Source organism: Enoplosus armatus, chromosome 12 (assembly GCF_043641665.1).
Source record: "Enoplosus armatus isolate fEnoArm2 chromosome 12, fEnoArm2.hap1, whole genome shotgun sequence".
Taxonomy (NCBI): domain Eukaryota; kingdom Metazoa; phylum Chordata; class Actinopteri; order Centrarchiformes; family Enoplosidae; genus Enoplosus; species Enoplosus armatus.
The window spans coordinates 18,196,519-18,219,493 of NC_092191.1; the positions used below are offsets into that span (position 1 = coordinate 18,196,519).

Below are 22,975 nucleotides of genomic sequence, written 5' to 3' on the forward strand. Positions count from 1 at the left end.
GGCTGTTTTTCTGTAAGAGATTCTGGAAGATGCTACTTCTCCTAGTAAACGCCATATTCTTATTAAGATAAAACACACCACTTTTGACTCAGCGGCCCATGCACTGATGTAATACCGCTTTAATACCCCCATAGGGTACTTATTCTCACCACAATCAACGTTTCAATCCTGAAGGACAAACTTTAAGATCCTTCAGGTCTGCAACATTGATCTGTGTGGTGAAAATAAACACCAGTTGGGAGGATTACAGCCGTGTGTGGACTATATCCTTTAAACTCTGCATGCCCCCTGTCAAGCCCAGGATGGTCAGGATGGAAGGACATCAGTGCCTCCAGTATTGCCAGCTGGCTGATAAGGGCTGGCCCTGCTTGATAAGCCTGGCGCACCATGGGAATTTTGGGTGATGAAGATATTCATTGTTCTGCCATCTGCTGAGTCACCGCCTGACCTCACAGCTGAACAAAGGAATTTGACCCCGTGTGTGTGAATGCATGTGAGCATGTGCGCAGTCATGAATTATTACCAGCTGCAACAGCGCGTGTCTGGTATTGTTTTCACCTTGTGAATCTATGTGTGTGTGTGTGTCATCATGGCAAAATGTGGTCCTGGAGACACCTGCAGTGGGAACTACCACAGAAGAGGCTTTCAGTACTTTGCCAGTTGTTTATGTCTGACTTTGTCAACACAATAACGTCGCTAGTATGCAAGATGCAGTCACAAAACTTTACAGGTGTGTACTTCCTTCCCTGCTTCCTACCCCCCCTACTTTCAGCGCACTTGCTCGGACCACAGTCGTCTTCAAACTCAGCCTTCAGTCTGATCTCTACTACACACCTGTAAAGTTTCGTGACTGCATGTTGCACAGTTGTGACGCTATCGTGTTGACAAAATCTTTCCACAGAAAGTCATAAAAACACCTGGCAAAGTACTCGAAACCTCCTCTGCGGTAGTTTCCACTGCAGTCGGTCTCTCCTGGACCACATTTTGACACACACACAGAGTCACAAGGTGACAACACAAGCTGTCGCAGCTGGTAATAATGTAGTAATGACTACTGAGTACTCATGGGTCGTAACGTCAACATGTTGACGGGCGTCGCGGTTGGTGGGATCCCATCGCAAGATAGTCACTAGTTTGTGAGTGTTTGTGGTTTAATGCATGTGCTTACAGTCCATAGCCCAGCCCACTTCTCCATGGAGCTCACCACAAACACTCCCATTCAGTGCACACACCTACTCAGTCTTACTTACCGTCTGCTGCCACATGTTGTATTGTTGTGTGTGTTGTGTTTCTTGCAAAGTTGAAGGGCTGAGTTAAGCTCTAGAGGAGAAGAGCATTAAAAAGACATTAATTAGGTGGTGCGATGTATTCCCAGTCGTTGCAAAATCAAGAGTTATAGCACCGCACTAAACCCTTATGGAGATGGAGCCTGTAGGGTTGATAAAATCATTATAAGTTTGATAGATAATGGAAGTTGAAGGGTGATGCAGTGCCAGGAGATAAAGGTGGGAGGGTAAGGTTGTCAGATGATATAAGCATGTGTGTGTGTGTGTGTGCTTGTACATGTGTACTTGCGCATATGTCTATCCAGCCTCGCTGCAGTGAGATCAGTGTGTGAGGGCGTGCTTGTTTGCAGACTTAAGTGTGACTCCGTACAACGCCTCCCTCGCCTTGCCGCTCCTCACCCCGAGTGTCCTCAGAGAATGCGGCTCATTCCTGCGGGACTCGTCTCATTAGTTCAGTAATTAAGATAAAGGAGGTTTTAATTGCAGCTGTGATTCATGCTAATGATTGTGGGACTCAAGATGAGGATTTCCTTTCCCTCCTCCAATCAGTGTGCGGATCTGGGATTTGGTGTGTACAAGAGATAGCATCACAGCAGCGCTCTGCCGCCAGTGGTTGCAGTTGTTATTGTTTGTTATGGTGGCAGAGATTCAGGGGGGTGGTTCTGATGGTAAATCCCTGGTCCACAGGGTATGATGTATCCCTTATTAAACCTCTGACCTACTGGTCTCATTATATATCAAAAGCTCTAACCACAGCCCGCTACTGATTAAAGCTTTTTGCTACTAAGATTCTATTTTTGGACCCAAAATGCTTCTACAATAACAAATACTCCCACCGTTCATAATGAAAATAAGGCATTTATTACATGCCCTTAATGGTTGTTGCCCTAAACAAACATACACTGGAGAGGTGATATTCATATAATGACCCACTCATCATTGTAGATACTGCTATAATTGCTCCTTACATTTCCTGTTTTTTACGTGTAACAGTGACATCCAAATGTGCATTTAATACTTCCCTGCATGTCTCAATTGTGGTTTACAGTATAATTACCAAAGCCTAGAGACCAGCTTAAAAGCACCATTAACCATGTGATATGTATTTGCACAAAACCATTTAAACAAACAAGAAAAAGTAGTTTCTTTAGTTCTAATCCACCAGTTATCATGTTGGTATGCCTTAGATTGCTGAGAGGCATGCTGGACTGAAATTAAATCATGGGTCTGAGAGATTTTTGTGATTAATGGATTTGTAATTTCTGCAGGCCTTTTTATTTGAGAAAAGCTGTGCAAAGTCACTGACAAATCATTATTGATCGGACAAAAGTTATGGAGGTGCTCTGGCAATAATCGCTACTACCTAGCTCTCTCCTGGTACTGCTAATGTTCGGCCAAATATTTGATACGTGATAAAATCCGAATGCACTTCCCCTGATCTGAAACTCTCTGCCGACAGAACTCCACATCTTCTGTGTAACAAAAATGGGATCTTTCCCTCGTCATCATTACATTGTCTCAGCCAGTCTAATTTGGCCACTGGCAATATTATATCAAGTGATGCTTTTTACAGTTGCTCTAAATGTCCATTAAAATCCTGTTTCAAAAATATAAATTTGTTCTTGGCTCATGCTGGTAATTGACCCATTAGGAAATGCAGAGAGGGAAGCAGAAGATTTCACCAGGTGTTCTGGTATCTCTTGAGTAGCAACCATGTGTTCAGGGAATCAAATATCCGCCTGCTCAGTCTTGTTTCACTGGTTGCTATGACTCCAGTCACTGTCAGGAATATTAAATGACCTTTTCACGTAACAGTTCTAGGCTTAGAGTAGCATGATTTCCATTTTGCCCCCAGTTGTTACATGTTTTAGTACAATATACCTTCATATTAGTTCACCTGGGGGTTAAAAAACTGTAAATAATAATTTTTAGTGACCAAAATGCTTATGTGCATTTTTTTGTACATAGGATAGTGAAAGTCATTGTCGTCAATGGGATGATGTTTTAGACAATCAACAGTTTGATACCGACTTTGTTTCTCTCGATTTGATTGGAACACAGATTAGAGCAGGTGTGTGGTTGTTCACAGGGATACATTTTTACAAAAGGTAAAGATCAAACAGTGTAATTACCCTTAGTGGTTTTTCTGACAAAACCAATTTCAGCAATGAGCTTTTGCAATGAGCTTTTGTCCTCATGCACAGTGTATTACACCTTAGCTTTTGGCCAACAGCTCTGCACATGTATGTGACAAACAATCCCAAAACGTCAGCCATTATCCACTCAAACCCACCCCGAGGATGACAAAGGCAGGAGCACAGACAGCCTCGGTCAGTCTCACTGACACCAACGACCTGAGGGACTTGACACTCCAAAGCCCAGATGGACTCACTCTGGCACAACGTGCACACAGGACATGCTCATGTGAGGATGTCTGCATGCATAAAGTACATACATGGATAGACCACCCCCCCCCCCCCCCCCCTTCACACAGACACAGACAGAGGGACAGAGGACGAAGGGAAAAAAGGAGGTCAAAGTATGATTCTTAAGAAATATGAAAATATCCCATATTTGACCCAATAGACATAAACATTACCTCAGTAAAAAGAGCCTGGCTATCTGTGATTCCTATTACAGAGAGTTAGAGGTCAACAAGTCTTGTCCAAGAGTATTGCTGTCCGTTAGGATAAGAGTTAAGCCCTTGTGTAAAGTTTGTGTAGCCTCTCCACTGTGCTGTAATGATAGTGTAAGAACAAGCAGAATAAAAGTCAGCCTAGCGTCTCACAGAATGAAAGGACATCCCCCGAGCCTTTCATATCAGCCCGTTGTTTATCTGTGTGTGCTTGTTTCTATCTCTTTTGTCACACGCAAGCACAACTAATCCCATCTTAAGCCCTTTTCCATCTCTACCCTTTTCTTTCCTTTTGGACGATACTTGCTTTCTCATTGCATCGTCTCCATGTCGGGAAACTGCAGTGAAGAAATTGTCACAATGCCAGCCAGCTCCTAGTTCTCACATTCTCTTGCCTGACCGCATTGGATTTTAATTTGCAGCAACCCAAGCAGAATAATTGGCTAAATTGATAAAAGATGATAACTCAATTTTTCTATTTACTAAAAAATTCTACACTATTTTGAAGTTTGTCGGAGGCTGTGGAGTGAGACCACATATTGCACACAGACACAGTGTAGCCACAGGCATTCACTGACTTCCATGGCCTTTGTCTGGGACTGCATGTGAACACTGTCTGTCCCTGGCACAGGAGTGAGGCAGACGACAAGGTCCAGTGCAGCAGGTCTGAGGGAGACGACTGGCCTCGTCTTCCAGCCTCCTTCTAGCATACAGGTCAGACAGGTATGGCCGCGCCGTTTCCCTCCTGGACAGACTGATAAGTAGTAAAGGCGATTATTTCCCCTCGTCTGCCTTTCCACACATATCTCTATCCTTCAGTACTGCTACACCCCGATGCTCTGATTCCATGCTACCCAACTCGTATCAGCAGGGATGCTGTAATATGGACAAGGCTAATACCTGTTATTCTATGGAGAGTTGTTATTGTGACTGCCGCTTCGCTGGGATTTCTCCGGGTTTTCAATTAGACGCTCTGAGGCTCTCCGAGCCCCATTGCTATGTAATCTCTTAGAGAAGGCAGATAGTCTGCGGGACACTGATCAAAACACAATCCAAAGTCTAGTTGAGTCTAGTAGAGCCTAGCAATTGTGTTCACAATCAAGTCCAGACCTCACTGGCCTATGATAGGTTTCATACAGTAGGTTTCCTCAGTTGATCTCTTCTGTCTTCTCTTCATCCCACAGTTACATGCATTCAACAATTCACACTAAATTGAATGAAATTCAATATTTCATTCAATATTTAAAAATACGCAAAATCAGACATTAAGGTATATACTATGTTAAAAAGAAAAATAGAAATAATAAAGAAAATAAAAGATTAGATTACATTTACCAAGATTCAGTCAGAATCCTCCACTCTGCGCTTGATCTCATACATTGGTTGCTGTCCTCTCAAAACAAAACGTTTTTAGCAATGTTACATCCCTAACATATATTTACCTTCAACATATTAACAATATAATAACATAATAACATATTTCACCTTTATCTATTGATGCTATAGGTTCTCCTTTATTTTCATTTATCTACAGGATAAAGGGGATGCTGCTGGCTTTGAGAAATGTTATCCTAAGCTATCTGCTTCTGAACAAGCGCATTTCCAGATGTCAAACCCAATTTCCTTTGCTGCTGTCTTCCAGCCAGCTGTTGTTTTGTACAGAGTGTGCAAAAACATATTTTGTATTGTCTAGCAAACTGCAAAAAATATCCCAAGTACTGTAGTCTACTCTTAGAGACACAGACAAAGATTCTCACACACACACAAAGTGAAGAGATAAGACTACAGTGCCAGCACAATGCTCTGTTGAAAAGAATGTGACATGCTGAGCTGATAGATCAAAGCCAGCAATCAATAGCTCTGGATCTGATTATTTTCCATGAGACCTGAAGATTGTGGATCGATATTTTGTGTCTGTGACCAGGTTGAGAATCAGTTTAGCTTCTACTGTGGCATCTGGAACCAGAGTCAACAGAGGAAGCTCTCAGGAATCTGTAGTACTGGAAGTACAATGATAAGTGCACCATTACTCAGAGAGAAGAAGAAACATAAACCCTTAAAATAATTTCCCTGCCCATCATTGCAGAGACACATGTTCAGTTGCAGGTAGGAGCACCTCAGGCTCTGTCCGGCGTTTTATTAAATGCAATTGGCCAAGCTGACTGGTGAGAAGCAGGTGTGGGATTGTGTCCTAGTCATAGAACAGACAACTCCTACTGGTTCACTGGGCAGAGTGCTTAGAGGGAGGATGGGAACTGGGGGGGATAGCTTGAGGGTGGGAACTGGGGGGATAGCTTGAACCTCCCACACCCTTTTTTTCCACCAAACATGCCCAGTTTGTGTTGTGAAGTCACTGATGAAGAGCATTAAGTAAAGCACTACCTATCCGACAGGAATGTAAACGGAATCCAAAAGATTACAACACACTTTCTAAACTGTATCCCCGTCCTCTCTGCCATTTTCTGTCCCAGTAAGATTCAAGATTAGAGTTATAAAACTCTGGAAATGTGCGCCATTAAGGCCGCAGTCACCATTTGAATAAAATAGATTTGCTCTGCATAATGACGCTCTGTTCCTCGCAGTGACACTTGCAGTGCTGGTGTTTGATAAAGCAGACATAATTTTGTCACAAAGTGGAGGTAGCCATGAAAGTGACACTTCTCCATTCCAAGATCAAGAGAAATGTAGGGGGGGGGGGGGATCAACGGGAACTCCTCTACATGCAGCTGCTAGTCAAAGCTGAGGCATCAGGAGCTCCTCAACAACAGTGAAAGTGCATCTAACCAGCTTTGTCAACCACACAGAGAGTGATACCTGGGCAAAAAAGGAAGTTGCTTTATATTTTCTTAGAATATTTGTCCTTGAACCTATTTAGAAGAAAAACTTGTGATTAAACTAGTTCATTGAGTATTCATGAAATGCAGCTTGTCTGCCAATGGCAAGACACCCACAGGGCCATTATCACTCCTCATCACACACACACACACAAACACATACATATGCACTGGTAACTGTCATGCACTGAGGAGTGTGTGTCAATACACAATAAGCATGTGCACAAGCAAGTTGGTGTATGTGAGAAGCTGTTCGTTTAGATTTAGAAGTGTGTAGTTTGAAGACAATAACTAAAACCTCATCATCAACATGATTTGCCTGTAGGCGTAATCCTTAAAAGTGACACTAATTTGTGTACATTTAGCAAAGTACACAAAATCTTAGCCCCAAGACTCTGAGCACTGGCTGCATGCCATATCACATTACTAGAATGTTCCAGCGCCCCCATGGTGTTGTCACAAACTAGAGAAAACAGTTGTCACTGGCTTAGTCATGGCGATTACACTTGGAGAACTCCTGCTTTGGCTGTCCTCAAAAGATCATTGCTCGGAGAAAGTCATTGTCATCCACTTGTCGCACGTCCGATTGAACTCATCAGATCAAATGCCTTATTTGTTCTGTTCTCTTGTGCAATCCCCACATAATAACTGCACATGTATGTTTTCCACTTTTGCGAGTCAATATACTCTCTCCCATTTCAAGCCTCTCTATTTTTCCCACTCTGCGCTCTCTCGTTTGCTCTTTGTAAGTGGAGGAGAGAATTTCAATGAGGAAACTGTTCTCAGTAAATGAGCCTTCTCTTCATTGTTCATGACACAAGAATTTAAATGTGCTTGTCAATAGATGATACGAAATCCGCACCCGTGTTTTTTATATGCTTTGGCAATGCTGAGATTATTCAAAGAGGCAAACTGTTTGGATTACTTTTATCTTGTAATTGTAGTACTAGCTATTGAAGCTATTGCGCACATACTAAATTTGCACCACATGGAAATAATGGCTGTTGATGTGAGTTTGTGTGTGCGTGCATGCTTGTGATTTATTTTGGTGTGTGTGTTGTGTGAGAGTGCATTTGAGTGTGTACTCCACATTAGACAAAATCATGGCATGGTGTCTCATTTTCCAGTTCAGTACTGTTGGTAATGTGAGAGCATGGCTAATCCCCCAGAGTCTCACATCATAGAATCAAACTCTGCCAGTTAGCACCACTTGCACTCTGACACACACACACACACACACACACACACACACACACACACACACACACACACACACACATTATATCTACATAAGAATTCAGAAACACACACATGAAACTCATAAACACAGCCACTCAATATGAAAATCAAATGCCAGGAGCAAGGAGTGCATTTATTTGTGCTGGATTTGAGCGAGTGCGGATCTGTGTGCAGCAGTTTTCACCCCCCTGGGGGTCTAATCACAATGTCCTGGCAGATCACTGGAGAACACTTTCTATCAGCAATTAGAATATGATTATATTTTCCTCTCAGTGGGACCTTTGAGTCACTCTGTGTAATTTCAGTCTGTCTCTCTGGTCAAGCTCGACACAGCGGAGATGAGGTGGAAGGCCGTTCTGTGGGACCTGAAGCAGTGAGTCAAAGCCTCTTTACCGGATGCATACAGAGAGTAGAACCGAGTAGAACAGTCTGCTGTTACTGTGCACATGTACATTACAGCACACCACGTGTGTGCTTTTGCAGGTGTCTGTGTGTGTGTGTGTGTGTGTGTGTGTGTGTTTGTGTATAAACGCCACTCGTTGCTTTGCCAGGTGAGTGCGCAGTCGTCCGGGTAAGGATCGGCTGTTGGAGTAGATTGGCATGCTAGTCAGGCCACTGAAGCTGACAAACCAATTTAGAGGCATGATGCCCACACTGAGTGGGTCTGAGTCCCTGGTGCACATTACCCCCCACCACCACCACCAATCGTTATCAACATCAACCTCATGCCTGCCCCGCCCAAAAAGAAGTATTGCAATGAATGTTGTGTCAGCTGTTTTGCACTGGTGCGTGACGCTAAATGACAAATTCCTGTTTCTACGAGTGTTCATTTTCTGTTACCCAAACTGTGAGACTGTCCTCCCACGAAAAATGCAAGCATCGGTGTTTTCAGCAAATGGCCAAAAAACGACATGCGATCACATTTAAGTGACAAAGCCCTCTAGCGGCTGTAGGAGTTATAACTCCTGTCCTTCGGTAACAAAGGAGAAAGTGGTGTGACATTATTATAGACCCTCAAAGTCAGCAAAACGTCAGACTTTAAAACAGCAGACTGGTGTTCATTTCACGTTATCAAAGTTGGTTCCTTTTAGTCATGACTGCAGCAGTACCCTAACCTTAACCAGGTGTTTTTTTAACCGTGCCGACAAAGGTCCCCTAAATTTAACAAAGTAGTAATTTTAATCCATCCATCCATTTTGATCTTTCTTAGCCCTTTTTGTCCTTTTTTTGCCTAAACTTAACCAAACCTGAACCACAGGTGTATAATCAGAAAATGAAATTGATTGGAAATTGAAACATTGACTTTTCATGATTTCGGAAGGCACATTCAAACATCATGTCATCTTGACCAATCGTTCTGGAGTAGTATAGCTTTAATATAAATTCTTATCAGCATGTGTGTATTTTTAAGTTAGGCTTTATCATGTTAAGACCTTGAGTAATGCAGGAGTCACACTTCATTCCTATTTCCACTTTTGTCCAGTCCCACAATTAAATGGATCATGTAAACTGGATATAATCAGCAGTAGTTTTTGTCTCTGCTACCTCCATCCCTTTCCCCACCTTTTGGCCTCAATCCAGGCTAATTACCCAAGGGCCCTGCTCTCTCTGCTGGCCTGCCTCTTCTCCTCTACACCCCCTCTGTGCGCTTTGTTCTGCAGCTTCCCTCCCCTCCATTCCAGCCATGGTACAGGGCAATAATAGAGCAGTGAGTGGGGAGTGAGGAACACAGGCATGGGTTAATCTGTTGACCCTAGCCATTGTGCACTGTAGACTTACCATCTGACCATGTTTCTCTGGAGTCTAGACCTCAGCTATTACTATAAACTATCTGAAAGAGGGATTCTTAATCCCTCAAAGTCCAGCTCAAGGTTCATAGTGTGCCCTGCTTACAAAAAAGGAATGTGAAAATGCATGTGTGAATTCAGAGAAAATGCTGTTTTTTCAGGCATGTTGGATTTGGTTTTTGCACATTGTCACATATACTAATAAGTGAGGAAAGAAACATAATTTCAGTCCAGGAAGTTGTGCTTTATTTGTATCGAACATATGCTCAGTGTTGTAGTATGCTCAATTAAATAACACCTCAGCAAAACTGCACATATGAAATTATCTGTAATTGACAAGAGTGAATATCTATATATCCTTCGACTTTTACATAGACTGGGAATGATTTTTCAGAGCATATTTGCCCTTTTTTCACCCAGCGATTATCCTGTTGCACATACAGTTTGTGGCAGCACAGAGGAGTTGCTGTCAGCTGGTAAGGGCGGTCTGTATTAACAAGGCATAAGTGAATTAGCTCCAGGTGGACTTGAGCCCTCTCATACAGCTCTGTCTCCTCCAATGTTTGCCTTTCGCTGAGCAGATCGCTCTGATAACATCCACATGTATGAACTGCCACTATCTAAAGATTGCACAGGGGCTTCGGTGCAGTCAACACTTATTGCAGGCACAAAGAATCACAATGAAATTGTGAAGACATTCAGTGTTTTTGAATGAGAGTAGATGGATGGAAGACACCAGGCGATGTGTGGTGGGTGGGGTGGGGTAGGTATTTTCGTTTGTTGTCTCCATCTGCTGGGTGTAATTAGCAGGCAACAGCTACAAGATGCCTGATAGAGAGCGAGACTGAGAGGGAAAGAAGAGAGTTGTGAAACTTAACAAGAAAGACAGTAATTTCAAAAGGAAGAGAGGGAATAAGAAAATATGAGAATAGGACTCAAGTGGGTCTCAGTCTAATATTTTAACCTGAGTAATTGAAGTGAATAGAGACCACCAGACACTCTTGAACTTGTTAATGAGAACAGTGCAGTGTTCATAATTTGAAATGCCTCTCTTTGAAGGAGTGTATAGACTATAACAAGGTTAATGTAATTCATCAGCCCATGTGAAGTGATGTAGTTCAGGAGAAATGTGCAGTGTGCCAACAAAGTAGTCCATCAGTCTGGTATGCAATCTTGTCTTGAGCTTTAGTATCTTGTGTTTCAGAATTTGGGGTTGTTTGTTTGGATTGTTTTCTCAGCAGAAGCTTAGCTTATTTGATTAAACAAGCATACCGTATTTTCATTATTGAAAGTGAGTTAGAAGGAAGTCATCTCATCCTGTTGATCACATTTCAAATGGACATCTGCACACGTCCTCATATGCTGAGACATCTCTTCACCTGTCCTCTGGCTTTTACCCAGGATGCATGTAGTGGACTTTCCACACATGACACATGTTGCAAAGCACGCTTGCACACTTCTTATGTGTCTATTGTGTTTTACAATTAAAAGAAAATACTGAAGAAAGGACTTACATTTGCAAATTTGCAAAGATTCGATCAATACCTAATGATATGATTAAATATCATCATATCAAATATAAATGAGAATTTTTAAAGCCAATTTTAAAAATATTTTACATCTTACATTGTTTACATCCATGTTTGCTTGCTAGCAGTCGTCGTCTTCACTGCCTTTACTGGTGCATTGGTACGCTTCTTTTTACCAGCACCAACTGTAAATCAGCAGAATAGCGTGAAACCAACAGAAATGTGTATCACATCGTCTATGTGCTCACACACGAGGATTCTTTCCTAAAAACATTGCCCCAGAGCACTACTAGAGGCAGGGTAAGTTATTAGCTGATTTGTACATGGTTCTTGGGATTTTTGTCATCTCTTCAGAATTACTGACTGTGTTGTCATGAGATGAATTACAGTTAAACTGTAATTGATATACAGTGCAACTTAACCCTGTTCATCCAGTAAAAAGTGAAGAGGAAGGGGAAGCTGGTGTAGTGGAAGCATGGCCGACAGTGTCAGATGAAACAAAAGGATGCAGGAGAGGCAGCATGTGGACAGGTTGGAGGTGGTGGGTCAGCCTAAGGCAGGTAGAGAGACAAAAGACATCATAGAAAAAGCTGTATCCATATTGCATGAAATAGAGACATGCACATAGCTCATCCACCGCCTTGCCTTCCAGAGGCTCCTCGCTGCATCTCAGGGGTTATGTTGAATTATCCACAACGCTAGTTTCGTTTGTCCTTCTCACTTTCTTATCTCTGTCTCTCTCTCCATCCATCCATCTAGGGAACACCAACAGCGTTTTTGCCCTGGACTACATCAGCGGGTCCCTGACAGTGAATGGCCAGCTGGACAGAGAAAACCCACTCTACTCAGCAGGATTCACTCTCACCGTCAAGGTTAGCTGCTGAATGGGAGGCGGTTGGGGGATGGAGAGACTGTCGCAGCCTAGAGAAGGGATCGAAAGTCTGTTTGGCCCGTGGATCAAGAGAGAGCTTTGATATGATAGTGTACGAGATCAATGCAGTTTCTGGGTCTGACATAGCCTCAAAAGACGTGTTAAATGCAGCACTTCACCCTGGCTCGTGCTATACATGAAGTAGATACACGTGGCTATAATTAGGAAAGATTTCAAGGTCAATACTTGAGTTAAAACTGACTAAACACAGGATCCTGCAGTACCATATGTGTTTATCGATGCTGTGTCAATATGCCTCTGCACAAAAGTACCCTTATTGGGCAGAGAATGCATTTGTGTTTGTGATTCTATGATAATTTCCCCTTCAGAGGCTCTTGTTCAGTGAACTGCCAGCAGCCAGGGAGGACAGGAGGAGCGGAGGAGGACAAGATAAAGGAACAGGATTTAGAGTCCTCATTGCTGAGGGCTCCTTTGTTCCTCCCTCTCTTTTTTCTTTTATTGAAGCAGGTGCAGTCTCTGAATCCCTCCGTCCCTCCACTGAGCCCATAGTCTATCTCTCTTGGCTTTTTAGAATGTCAGTCCTGCCCTCTCACCCCACCCCCTCCCCACCCCCGGCCTTCCCACCTCGTCCACTCCACCACGTTCTTTTTTGTCGTCGTTTCTTCTCTTCCAGTATTGTACACCAAGTGGTTCCCACAGGGTGTGAGAGGGTGCGTGAAATGGATTTCCTAGTGCTACTGCAAGTGGAAGGATTTGCGATCAAAGACCTAGTTTTTTCCATGTAACTGCAATGTTACATTGTGGATTTTGATGACATGTCAAGTCAAATCGTTTGCAGCTGTACAGCACAATAAATGGCCTGTAAGAGCACCGAATGGCCTAACTGGCACTCATGTATTAACTCATTTAGCGGTAATTATTGCTCATAAAAAGCAGGTTGTATGATGACGTTTTTATATGAGAGACCATTGAGATACAACTGGCTCTAAGGTTTAATACAAAACGATTCTGGCTTACATATTCCAGCCTCAGTCTATCTTTTTAATTGAAATCAATAATTACATAGGAGAAAAGTAGAATAAGTGAAAGTGCTGAAAACGAAAAAATGTCGCCCAAAAATATATTTATAAGATATGGATTTTTTCCCTCTACATTTTCTCTCCCTCCCTCTGCTTGCACTTTCTTAGGTGGTGCTGCTATTGATTGCGGTGTGCCATAGTAATACAACTAATTTCTCAACTTCAGGCAGCTTAGATAGTGCTGAGTACGTGGAGGTGGAGGTCAAATGATTCAGTGGCATTGGGACGAGAGAGGCTAAACTACTTTGATTACCCAGAGACCAGCATGTTGTTCCTGCCTCTTCTCCTATTGCTTGTGACACTCCTCCATCAATAACAGACCACAGCTGCCCATTCCTATCTTTCTCTCCTATTTTTTTTTTTCCATTTCATAGGCCTCACTTCTTCGATACTGAGGCAGCCAGAAACAGAGAGTGTGTAATTGTGTCTTCTCAATGGGACTCCTTTCTCCTAAATCTCATTGTGTGTACGTGTGTATGTATGTGTATGTGTGGATGTACATGTACTGATCCTCTCTTGGCCTCAGGTTGAGCCTATTTCTATGATTGCTTTGAGTCCGTCTGTCCACCTTTTGATCCAATAAATGAACAGCTGTAAATACCTGGCTGAGATTGCGTGCTGACCGCCACCATCCAAAATGACATTTTCGGTGCAATCAAATGCATCTCATGTCTCTCTCTCTCTCTCTCTCTCTCTCTTTCTGTCTCTCTGATTGCCACTTCCCCCTGTGGCTCTCTATAAGGCCACAGAGTTGAAAGATGATCGTAGTCCATCAGACGCAACAGTGATGACCACCTTTACCATCCTGCTAATTGACAAGAACGACAACGCCCCAAAGTTCAACAGTTCTGAGTATCGAGTCCGCATCACCGAACTGGCCCAGGTGGGCTTTGCCCTTCCCCTCTTCATCCAGGCTGAAGACAAGGACGAGGTGAGTGGATAACATCCTGATGGCTGGCACAGTCACAACATTCTTGACATTAAGGCTGATACTTTTATCCAGATAAGGTTGCAGTGACACCCTGCTGCCTCGGTATCTTACGGTTGTTACTAGAGATGTCCCAAGCTGATTCTAAGGATCGGTATCAGGGCCGAAGGCAAGTGAAAATTAAAAGTGTGTGAATGTGAAAAATGATTCTGGGGCACCGGTGCAAGAGTTCAAAAACAGAGGTTGGCAAAGCACACGGATTAGCTGAGCTCCGATGCTAATAAATGTGTTATCTCTGCTCTTTCTTTCTCATTAGCAAACAGCAGTGTATAAAACATTCAGCTAACAGCTTCTACTTTTTACAGAAAGTCGCTTTCACCGGTTAAAATGCTAAACGTCGCCGACAGCAGGTCATGTCAGCTGTCACTAATTTACATTAATTCCATGAGTAAGTTGATAAAATAATATTGTTGTTTTCTGGTTAAAGTGCTCTCTGCAACCAGCGTCTGAACTTGTCAAAGGTCATTTGTGAGGGAGACACCACTGTACAGTCAGAGGTTTTGTAGTTCCAACAACTCCAACAAAGTGATACGTCTTCTCTCTAACCGATCGCTTCACGACAATCTCAGGAGTCACGTTCTCAAGTTAATCTTTTATTCATATTATATCAATAATTCAAGCTTCTAAACTTAATAGTAATAGTAATCAGCACTTGGATCAAGTAGTTTGAGAAAAATAAGATTTGTCAGATTATGTAGGCTACAGGCTCAATTTGTCAAGTACATATTTAATCAACATTTAGGTATCATATCGGACTCAGTATCAGCAGATACCCAGTATTAAAGGACTCTGATCAAGATCAGGACCAAAAAGACAAGGGGACATCCTTAACTGTTCATACAAATTAAGTTATTATTACTATTAATGAGCAACCTTTTGCATTTGTAAGGAGGTACTTCAGAGACTAACAAGTGGCTGTGACACAAGGCATCAATAAAGGATTCATTAGTAAAAGCAGTCTCATTTGCAAGACATTTTTCACTCTTGATTTGATAAGATATTCCTACAAAGGCAGCAAGGACAGCAACATGTGGGTGGAGTGTATTTTGTTTTCATTTCTACATTTACATTTATCTTGTTTATAAATGCAGCAGCCAAAAGAACATCAGCCACTCTATGATACTACTTGCATGGCAGCAGAGTGTGTGTGTGTGTGTGTAGGATCTGTCAGCAGCAGTGTCCAACAGCACGCATTAGTGTGCTTTAGTGTGTCCGCCACTTCCCATTAGCTGTATCTATCAACCTACTGTGGTGACACACAGTCACACACACACTCAGACACCAACACACACACACACAGAACTCAAACACTTTTTCACTTTACACTTGCTCTGCCACTCTCTCTCTCTCTCTCTCACATACACACATTTGCACATGCTCACTCACACCAGCGCATTGGACTCAACTACAATTTAATTTGCTCTGGAAGAGATGGGATAGAGCATCAAATTATACCTAACGAGGAAAATCAATCACCTAGGGTGCAGATAAGCCGAAAGCTAGTCAACTCTGATTGATTCAGGCACAGCAGCCGCCAGGGTGGAATTTGACAGATAACTGCAAGTCAAGTGGATAGAGAAAAAGGTGGAAAGTAAAGAGAGACAGACGTACAGACAAGGAAAGAGGAGAGGAGGAACTCTAAGAAAAATGGTTGAACAGAAAGTAGCCTCCAATGGAGCAAAACCAGAAGTCTGAATAATTGGTGGAGCGGGAAGAAACAGAGAGAACAGCAGGCAGGTGAGAAAGAAAGCACTTGAAAGAGAGATAGCAGGGGTATTTAGCAGCAAGTCTGTTTATTCATTTCAAGGATGGTGTGTTGCAATGGCGAGGCAGAGAGGGGAATACCGTGAGTGCATTGCTACACCCGGGTGGGATGACGGCCCAGACACCTGGCATGTGATAAGAGGTCCCTCTGCAGGTTACCACCCAACATTTTATCACTACCAAAAGCAGCACTCAGTCTGGGAGAGGCACCAGGCTGCTTAACATTCCAGCATCTCTAAACTAAGATTGCTTACCGAAAATGAGGGAATAGTTATGGTAATTCTGAGATGGTTTTAACCGGATTCACCATAGATGCTGCATTAGAAAGCACTCCCTCACAACCAGTCCATTAGCAGCCACCACTCACTGTTTATTCATCGTCATATAACAAAACAAAATGCATCAAGAAAAGCTCAAAGAAGCAGGATTTTGCACAAAAATGTAAAATGCAGTTGTGTTCTCAGGTTGTGTGCTAGAGACATAGAAATTGCCAGCACTTGCGTTTTGACCCTGCTGCCATAGTGCCACATATGCATCCATTCCAGGGAGTAAAATCGGAGACGTTTTTTTGTCTTGCGGTTTTGATCCTTTAAACCTCCATGCCAGTGCCAATACACACACACACACACATTCACACTCTGCTACACCTGTGCTGTAATCTCACTTTTTCCAAGTGTGAGGGATTATAGACAGACGTTTCATTTCTTAGACTATGACACAAGTGGTAGTTACCGCTCTCTCTGTCTGTCGCTGCCTTCATATCCCCTTCTGCTCGGTTAGCATCTGTAAAACTTTTGCTGCTGGAACTTGTCACTAAACTTTGTGGCAGTCGCGTCTGACAGGGTGCTTTTATTGGGGGCTTCTAAAGGCAGAAGCAAATGGATGGGCAATTACGTTTACGGGCAGTTTGAAGTGACATCCCTGCATATTGGATGGTCTTTTAAATAGGAGTCATCAGCCACAATGGTTCTCCCAGAGATGAAAACAAAAACAAGGGGGCTATTTCAACCGCCAGCATAATGCCAATCGACCACCGCACCCGTCTTCCTCTGTCTGCCACAATGGCGACATGACTGGCCGCCCTGCAGCTTTATATATCAAGACAGGAGGAATCTAGAGATGTTTTCTCAGCTCAAGCAGCCACAGGCTTCTCAGGGCTGGGATATCATTTTGACCCTGACTTGGTTTATATTTACCCATGGTGCCTCTGCGCTTCAGGATTTATCTGAGAAAGAGAAGTAAGAGAAAGGAAGTTTATAGGTTCTCATTTAATTTTTTTCAGGTTATTCAGAATTTCATATAACCACTAATCAAATGATATTAACCTCGCCGTACGGACCCACCCAGTGATACAGCACATAGTATTTTGAAATCAGACTCCATGCTCATATAATGTAACATTGTTTGGTGTTTAGCTCACTATACTGTATGTTGCCAAGACAGACATGTATATCTATATTGATGTTGATAGTCATGGTTGTCATCAGGGATCTCTTTCCTCTCACACATTATGATGATTAAAGCACATGGTTTCTGCCTTCTTCACTGGCTGGGTAATTATCCCAGTCGGACACACTATGTACAGATCTGTGGGCAGTGCATGGGGATTTACTCTGTCGCACTCAAATGGCTATTTACATAATGTGAAAACAGTACAGTGCAGGCTTTATGTAGTGAAGCTAAAGAAGAATTCAGATGAGGAAACGAGATGAGCGTGTGGTTAGGAACTATAATTTGATTCTTACGTCTGTTTTGCAGTCTAACCTTGTCAGATCCATTTTATCACACATTTTATGGCTTTGCTTACTGGCTTGTCTCTTCCTCCTTTTCCTGCAAAGTGCAGCTCTCCAGGTCAAATGTGTACTTTGAAACAATTTGAGGGTTAGCATCCCCACTTCCTATTGCTGCGAGAAAAAACATTTCACGCAGCAGACGTGGGTTGGGAAAGTGTTGCGAAAAGATGCAGAGATAGAATAGAAACACCTTGCACACAACTGATAAGAGTGAATGGAGCTGGCTTCCCTGCTGATGTGAAGCCTCACGCTCAGAATCCTTAGGGAGACATTTATCAATCAATGCATTTTGTTTAAAACACACGAGAAACTGTGTGACACATGTAGATACTGTTCTGGAAAATCTACTGAGTCATTCAGATATTTACATAGTACAGTTATCTTGCCTGTTAGCATCACAGAAGTCTATCCTTACCATTTTGCAATATGATAGCAAAGACAACAATTACTATCATAATAATAACACAAGGTTTGAATCATAACCTCTAACCACAGGCTGAACTACAGGGTAATACTTCTCCACCGAGCTTCAGTATGTCCTCCGTCAGTCTTTGGGAAGTTATTGATGCTCTTCTTACTATTGACACAAGGAAATCAATTTGGGTGCTCTTTTTCTTTAACTCTCACTTTCACTGGTTGCAGAACGCATAACTCATATCTTTAACTCGACTATCTCCACTGAAATAATGCCCACAGCCTGGAAAACAGCTTACGTCCTGCCTTTACATAAAGGTGGTGACAGAACCGATGTAGATAATTATCACCCTATAATCCAAATTGTGTTGCCTGGCTAAAATCTTGGAATCTTTGGTAAATAGTGAGCTCGGGTCCTATCTGTCTTTGTTTTCTGTACTCACTCCCTCTCAGTCTGGAGTTAGGCCTATGCATAGTACCATTTCTGCAATGTCCCTGGTTTTAAATTACATTGCACTAGCTCTGGATAGCAAAATGTCTTGTGCTGCTCTCTTTTTAGACTAAACTAAAGCATTCGATGCTGTTGACCATTCGTTTTTAAGAAATCTTGGTCCTCGCTTGCAGAATAGGTTGTTGCTCCCCATTCCATTAATCAGAGCTGAATTAGGAAAAATGTAATTCTCTTCCATTGAACCATATACATGGAATAATCTGCAAAAGGCCTTAAACTTGGTCTCTCTGCCGCCACTACAGCTGTTCAAAGGCCTTATTTCAGACATTAACTATACTGCGATTTTATCTGTTTATTCCTCTTGTATTTATTTATTTTATTTTATTACTTACTCCATAGCATGTTTATTTATACAGTATCTGTGCTCTTGTCATAAATCATATCTTTTGTCCAATAACTATTCATAAAAACTATATAGATATACCATAGCATAGATTTTATCGTCTACATTTGTCACTGGTATATATACAGAGTATATATCTCCACCTGCCCTCGTTCTCTCTCAACAACCCCTTTTTCTCTGTTTTTCTACACTCGCCTCTCTCTTATTCTTCCTGTGGCAGGGGGTGAACAGCATGTTCCAGGTGTTTCTGACAGGAAACAATTCAGAGTACTTCACCATCTCCCCCACGGCGGTACAGGGACGTGCCGACATCAGGATGAGGGTGGCCATGCCACTGGACTACGAACACATTCGCACCTACAGCTTCTCAGTGAGTTTTAAACTTAAGAATAAGTATTCTTGAAGTGTGCATCTGAACATTACATGAGAGAGTGAATGCTGGGATGGAGAAGAATCATACAGTATGCGTAAATAATTGAATGAATGAACATGCCACAAGGCACAGGGAACAAGGAACTTGCTAAAGAAAGTTTCAATCATTGCAAATGTCCAACAGATCGGTTTTGTAAATAGATACAGAACAGAATAAGAGAGGGCAATCTTTCTTTGATGTCTAAACATTGAGTAGTTGGAGACAAAACAGCTACATTGTCCTTCTGTAAGACTGTCTTTGAATGCATCTCTGATTTCTAAACAACAAGACTGAATGTAGCTTCATTATGTTTCTTGCAACTTGTTTTTATTTGTTGGGACACAAGGCTCAGTCGGACTGGAGCTATATCACTTTCTCAATACTGCAGACTTGTTTGAACAGTGAAATTGGTATTTCGTCACCTCAATTTACCTCTGAGTCGTATACAGAACCAGAGGGTGCCCTGCTCTGTCTATAATCCAAGATCTCCAAATCTTCTTTACGACAGTAACTTCTTTGGCACAATAGCAAATTGTGATTATAATTTTCAGGATGCTACCTACAAATGTGAAATATTTTATATGAATAAACCAATGTTGAACCTGTACAGTTTCTTCTTTAACTGAATTGTAATATCCAAGGCTATAATTGAATCTTTTGTGTGAATATGCTCCTTGTTGTCTCTCCTCAGCTTTATGCCAATGAGTCCATGTCCGACCATGTGGGTTTTGCGCGTGTCTTTATTGAGTTAATCAATGAGAATGATAACCGGCCCATCTTCAGCAGGCCGCTGTACAACATCAGCCTCCCTGAAAACACACCCCCTGGTACCTCACTGCTACGTATCCTGGTGAGTATCTTAGGAGACCACTGTGCAGTGTGTACTGTACACAGCTACAAATGTGATAAATTACTTCTTGTGATTTATTCCTGAGGAGAAATTTAATAGATTACAATAAAACCTGACTTGTACTAGTAACTTTTATGGGGCTTGTTTTATTGGGAATGAAATCTTGGCTTGTTTGTTTACCCCATGTGACCCAGTGCTCACTTGAGACTTCACCATATGAGTTGTTATTTATGGTGACTCAAGCCAGGCTTCCACAGACAGCTGAGATCCTGTGTATTTATGATTCTGAATGACCATGTTGGCAGCTAAGGCATCTTTTGGATATTACAGGAAATCTTAAACACTTTAACCAGATCGGACAAGAATCTCCGACCATCTCCCCAAAACTCTGCATTATTATTCATTACCAGTCATTCCTGTAACAGAACGCCCACAATCCACTAAATACAAGTGCAAAAAGCACAGTGTGAAAATCAATAGTGTTTATAGACTAGGTGCTCATGAAATGGAGATTGCAGGGCAGTCTAATACTCGATAAGTCTGGCTGATGTTGACCCCGTGCTGGAGCATGCGGTCCACCGTAGAATCCTGATTGCTGGCTGAAGAGAGCGAATGGGCTGTAAATAGAATGAGACGTGACGGCTCTGAGTGAGGACTGCACTGGCATGGATGGCAGCATTATTTATTTATTTATATATATATATATATATATATATATATATATATATATATATATAGATAGATAGATAGATAGATAGATAGATAGATAGATAGATAGAGAGAGAGACTCACTCACACTCCTGTAGCACTCAAGCCCTCTGAGATGCAATTGGAGACAAAACACACATACAGATTAAACAGATGCTTCCAAAACTCAGCTAGCCTTGCAAAATAGAAATACACACACACCCACACATACACACACATCCCCATAGACACACACACACACCCTTATATTATAGATATTTCTCCCACAAGGTCAACACATTACTAAAACCAGACAAAGTCATTGGTCATTGTAGGCTTTTCTCCATTTGTTATCTCGTAAGATTACCATTTATTATGTTATGTTGTGTGTGTGTTCAATAATGTGTTTGCACAGAGTTGTTTGCCTAGTTGGGTCTGTCATAATTTAGTTCATTAGTAATTTAGACAGTATGTTACAATAGCTGTAATCCAATGACAATAGCTGAGAGTGTTTATTTATATGCTGCAGTCTGATCAAACAAGCTCACTCGTGTTTGTGTAAATAATGAGGTATTTATTTTGGAATGGACAATTGCATCCATGTATTGTATAAAATAAGTTATAAAGTATGAAGTGAAGGTAAATCCATCAAACGGCTGGCCTATTCTTCAGGCAGAAGTGGGAGTGGAGAAATGTAATCGATCATATTTCTTCAAATGAATCACCTGTTCTGGCTATGTATTTTAAAATATAGAGTGCAGAAATGTAAAAGTAGCCTTGATTACATTCAGCCTTGTGCTAGGACACTTTTCAACCCACTGCTGTGAATCAGCATCAGGTAAAATAATAACTCAACCTGTCCATCAGCCCCACTGTTAAGTACAAATTATGTCACTTGACAACTACAGAAAGCATGTTGAGTTGAAGTGTTAATTGTACCAAAAATAATGCATGAGGGCCCTAACAAGTGCTTCTGTTACTTGCATTACATGTGAACTTGACTCAAGCTTCATTTCATTCCCACCTTTATATTACAGCTCTAGCTGTGCTCTCATAGTGGCCACCTTTTCCCTGATTCCCTGTGAACCCGTTTCACTCAATCTCCTCCAGCAGTTTCAACTGTCTGCTTGTCTAAATGCAGTGAAAATACTCAAGGCATTACAATATCACCAGATTGTTAGGCTGAGACTAGCCTCTTGGTGCTCTCTGTCAGATGGCTGTGAAGTGCAACAGATGGTGTCCAAATTATGTTTTAGCACCAAAAGGAAGGACAACTCTTTCATTCTTCAGCTCTCAAGGTGGTCTGGCCATCCCTCCTCAATATACAGTAACACACACACCCACACACAAATAAATTCATTAAAGGAATTGTTAGACATTTGAGGAAGTATGCTTCTTTGCTTTCTTTCCGAGAGTTAGAATAAAAAAGATTTACACCACTCTTATCACTCTCATTTCTGTGCATTAACTAGAGCCAGGAGCCAATTAGTTTATCATTAACACTGGAAGCATGGAGGAACAGCTAGCCTGGCTCACTCCGGAGGTGCTGGTGTAGTAGGAGAATTTCTTGTTACCTTTAGACAGATCCAAGCTAGCTGCTTCCCCCTGTGTCCAGTCTTTATACTAAGCTAAGCTAATGGCCTGCTGGATCTCCGTATTGAGCATCAGATTGGTTTCAATCCTCTCATTTAACTCTCAGAAAGAAAGCAAAGTGTGGTTCTCAAAATGTTGAACTATTCCTTTAAATAGTGTTGGAGGTAAACCTTTGTAACTGTTTTTAATATGTGTCCATTCAAATTAGCTCTTGTCATTACTGATTGCATTACTAATGACAGCGATGAGACAATGTCATCATGGCCAGTAAGTCAGCCGTACTGAAAAGAGGAGTTTGCTTTACAGAGCAGTCTAAGAAAAAAGGTCATTTTAATGCTG

The 22,975-nt window shown here is 41.9% G+C and overlaps 1 protein-coding gene across 2 annotated transcripts in view; it reads left to right on the forward strand.

The window, feature by feature from the left end:
- The window catches only part of cdh23 (cadherin-related 23), a 140,576-nt gene that overhangs the window by 56,222 nt on the left and 61,379 nt on the right, over positions 1-22,975 (forward strand). For both annotated transcript variants that reach the window (XM_070916006.1, XM_070916005.1), the window contains 4 exons: positions 12,070-12,182; positions 14,024-14,212; positions 19,315-19,464; positions 20,198-20,356. In XM_070916006.1, the coding sequence (XP_070772107.1) occupies positions 12,070-12,182; positions 14,024-14,212; positions 19,315-19,464; positions 20,198-20,356 (611 nt within the window). The remainder of the gene's footprint in view (positions 1-12,069; positions 12,183-14,023; positions 14,213-19,314; positions 19,465-20,197; positions 20,357-22,975) is intronic.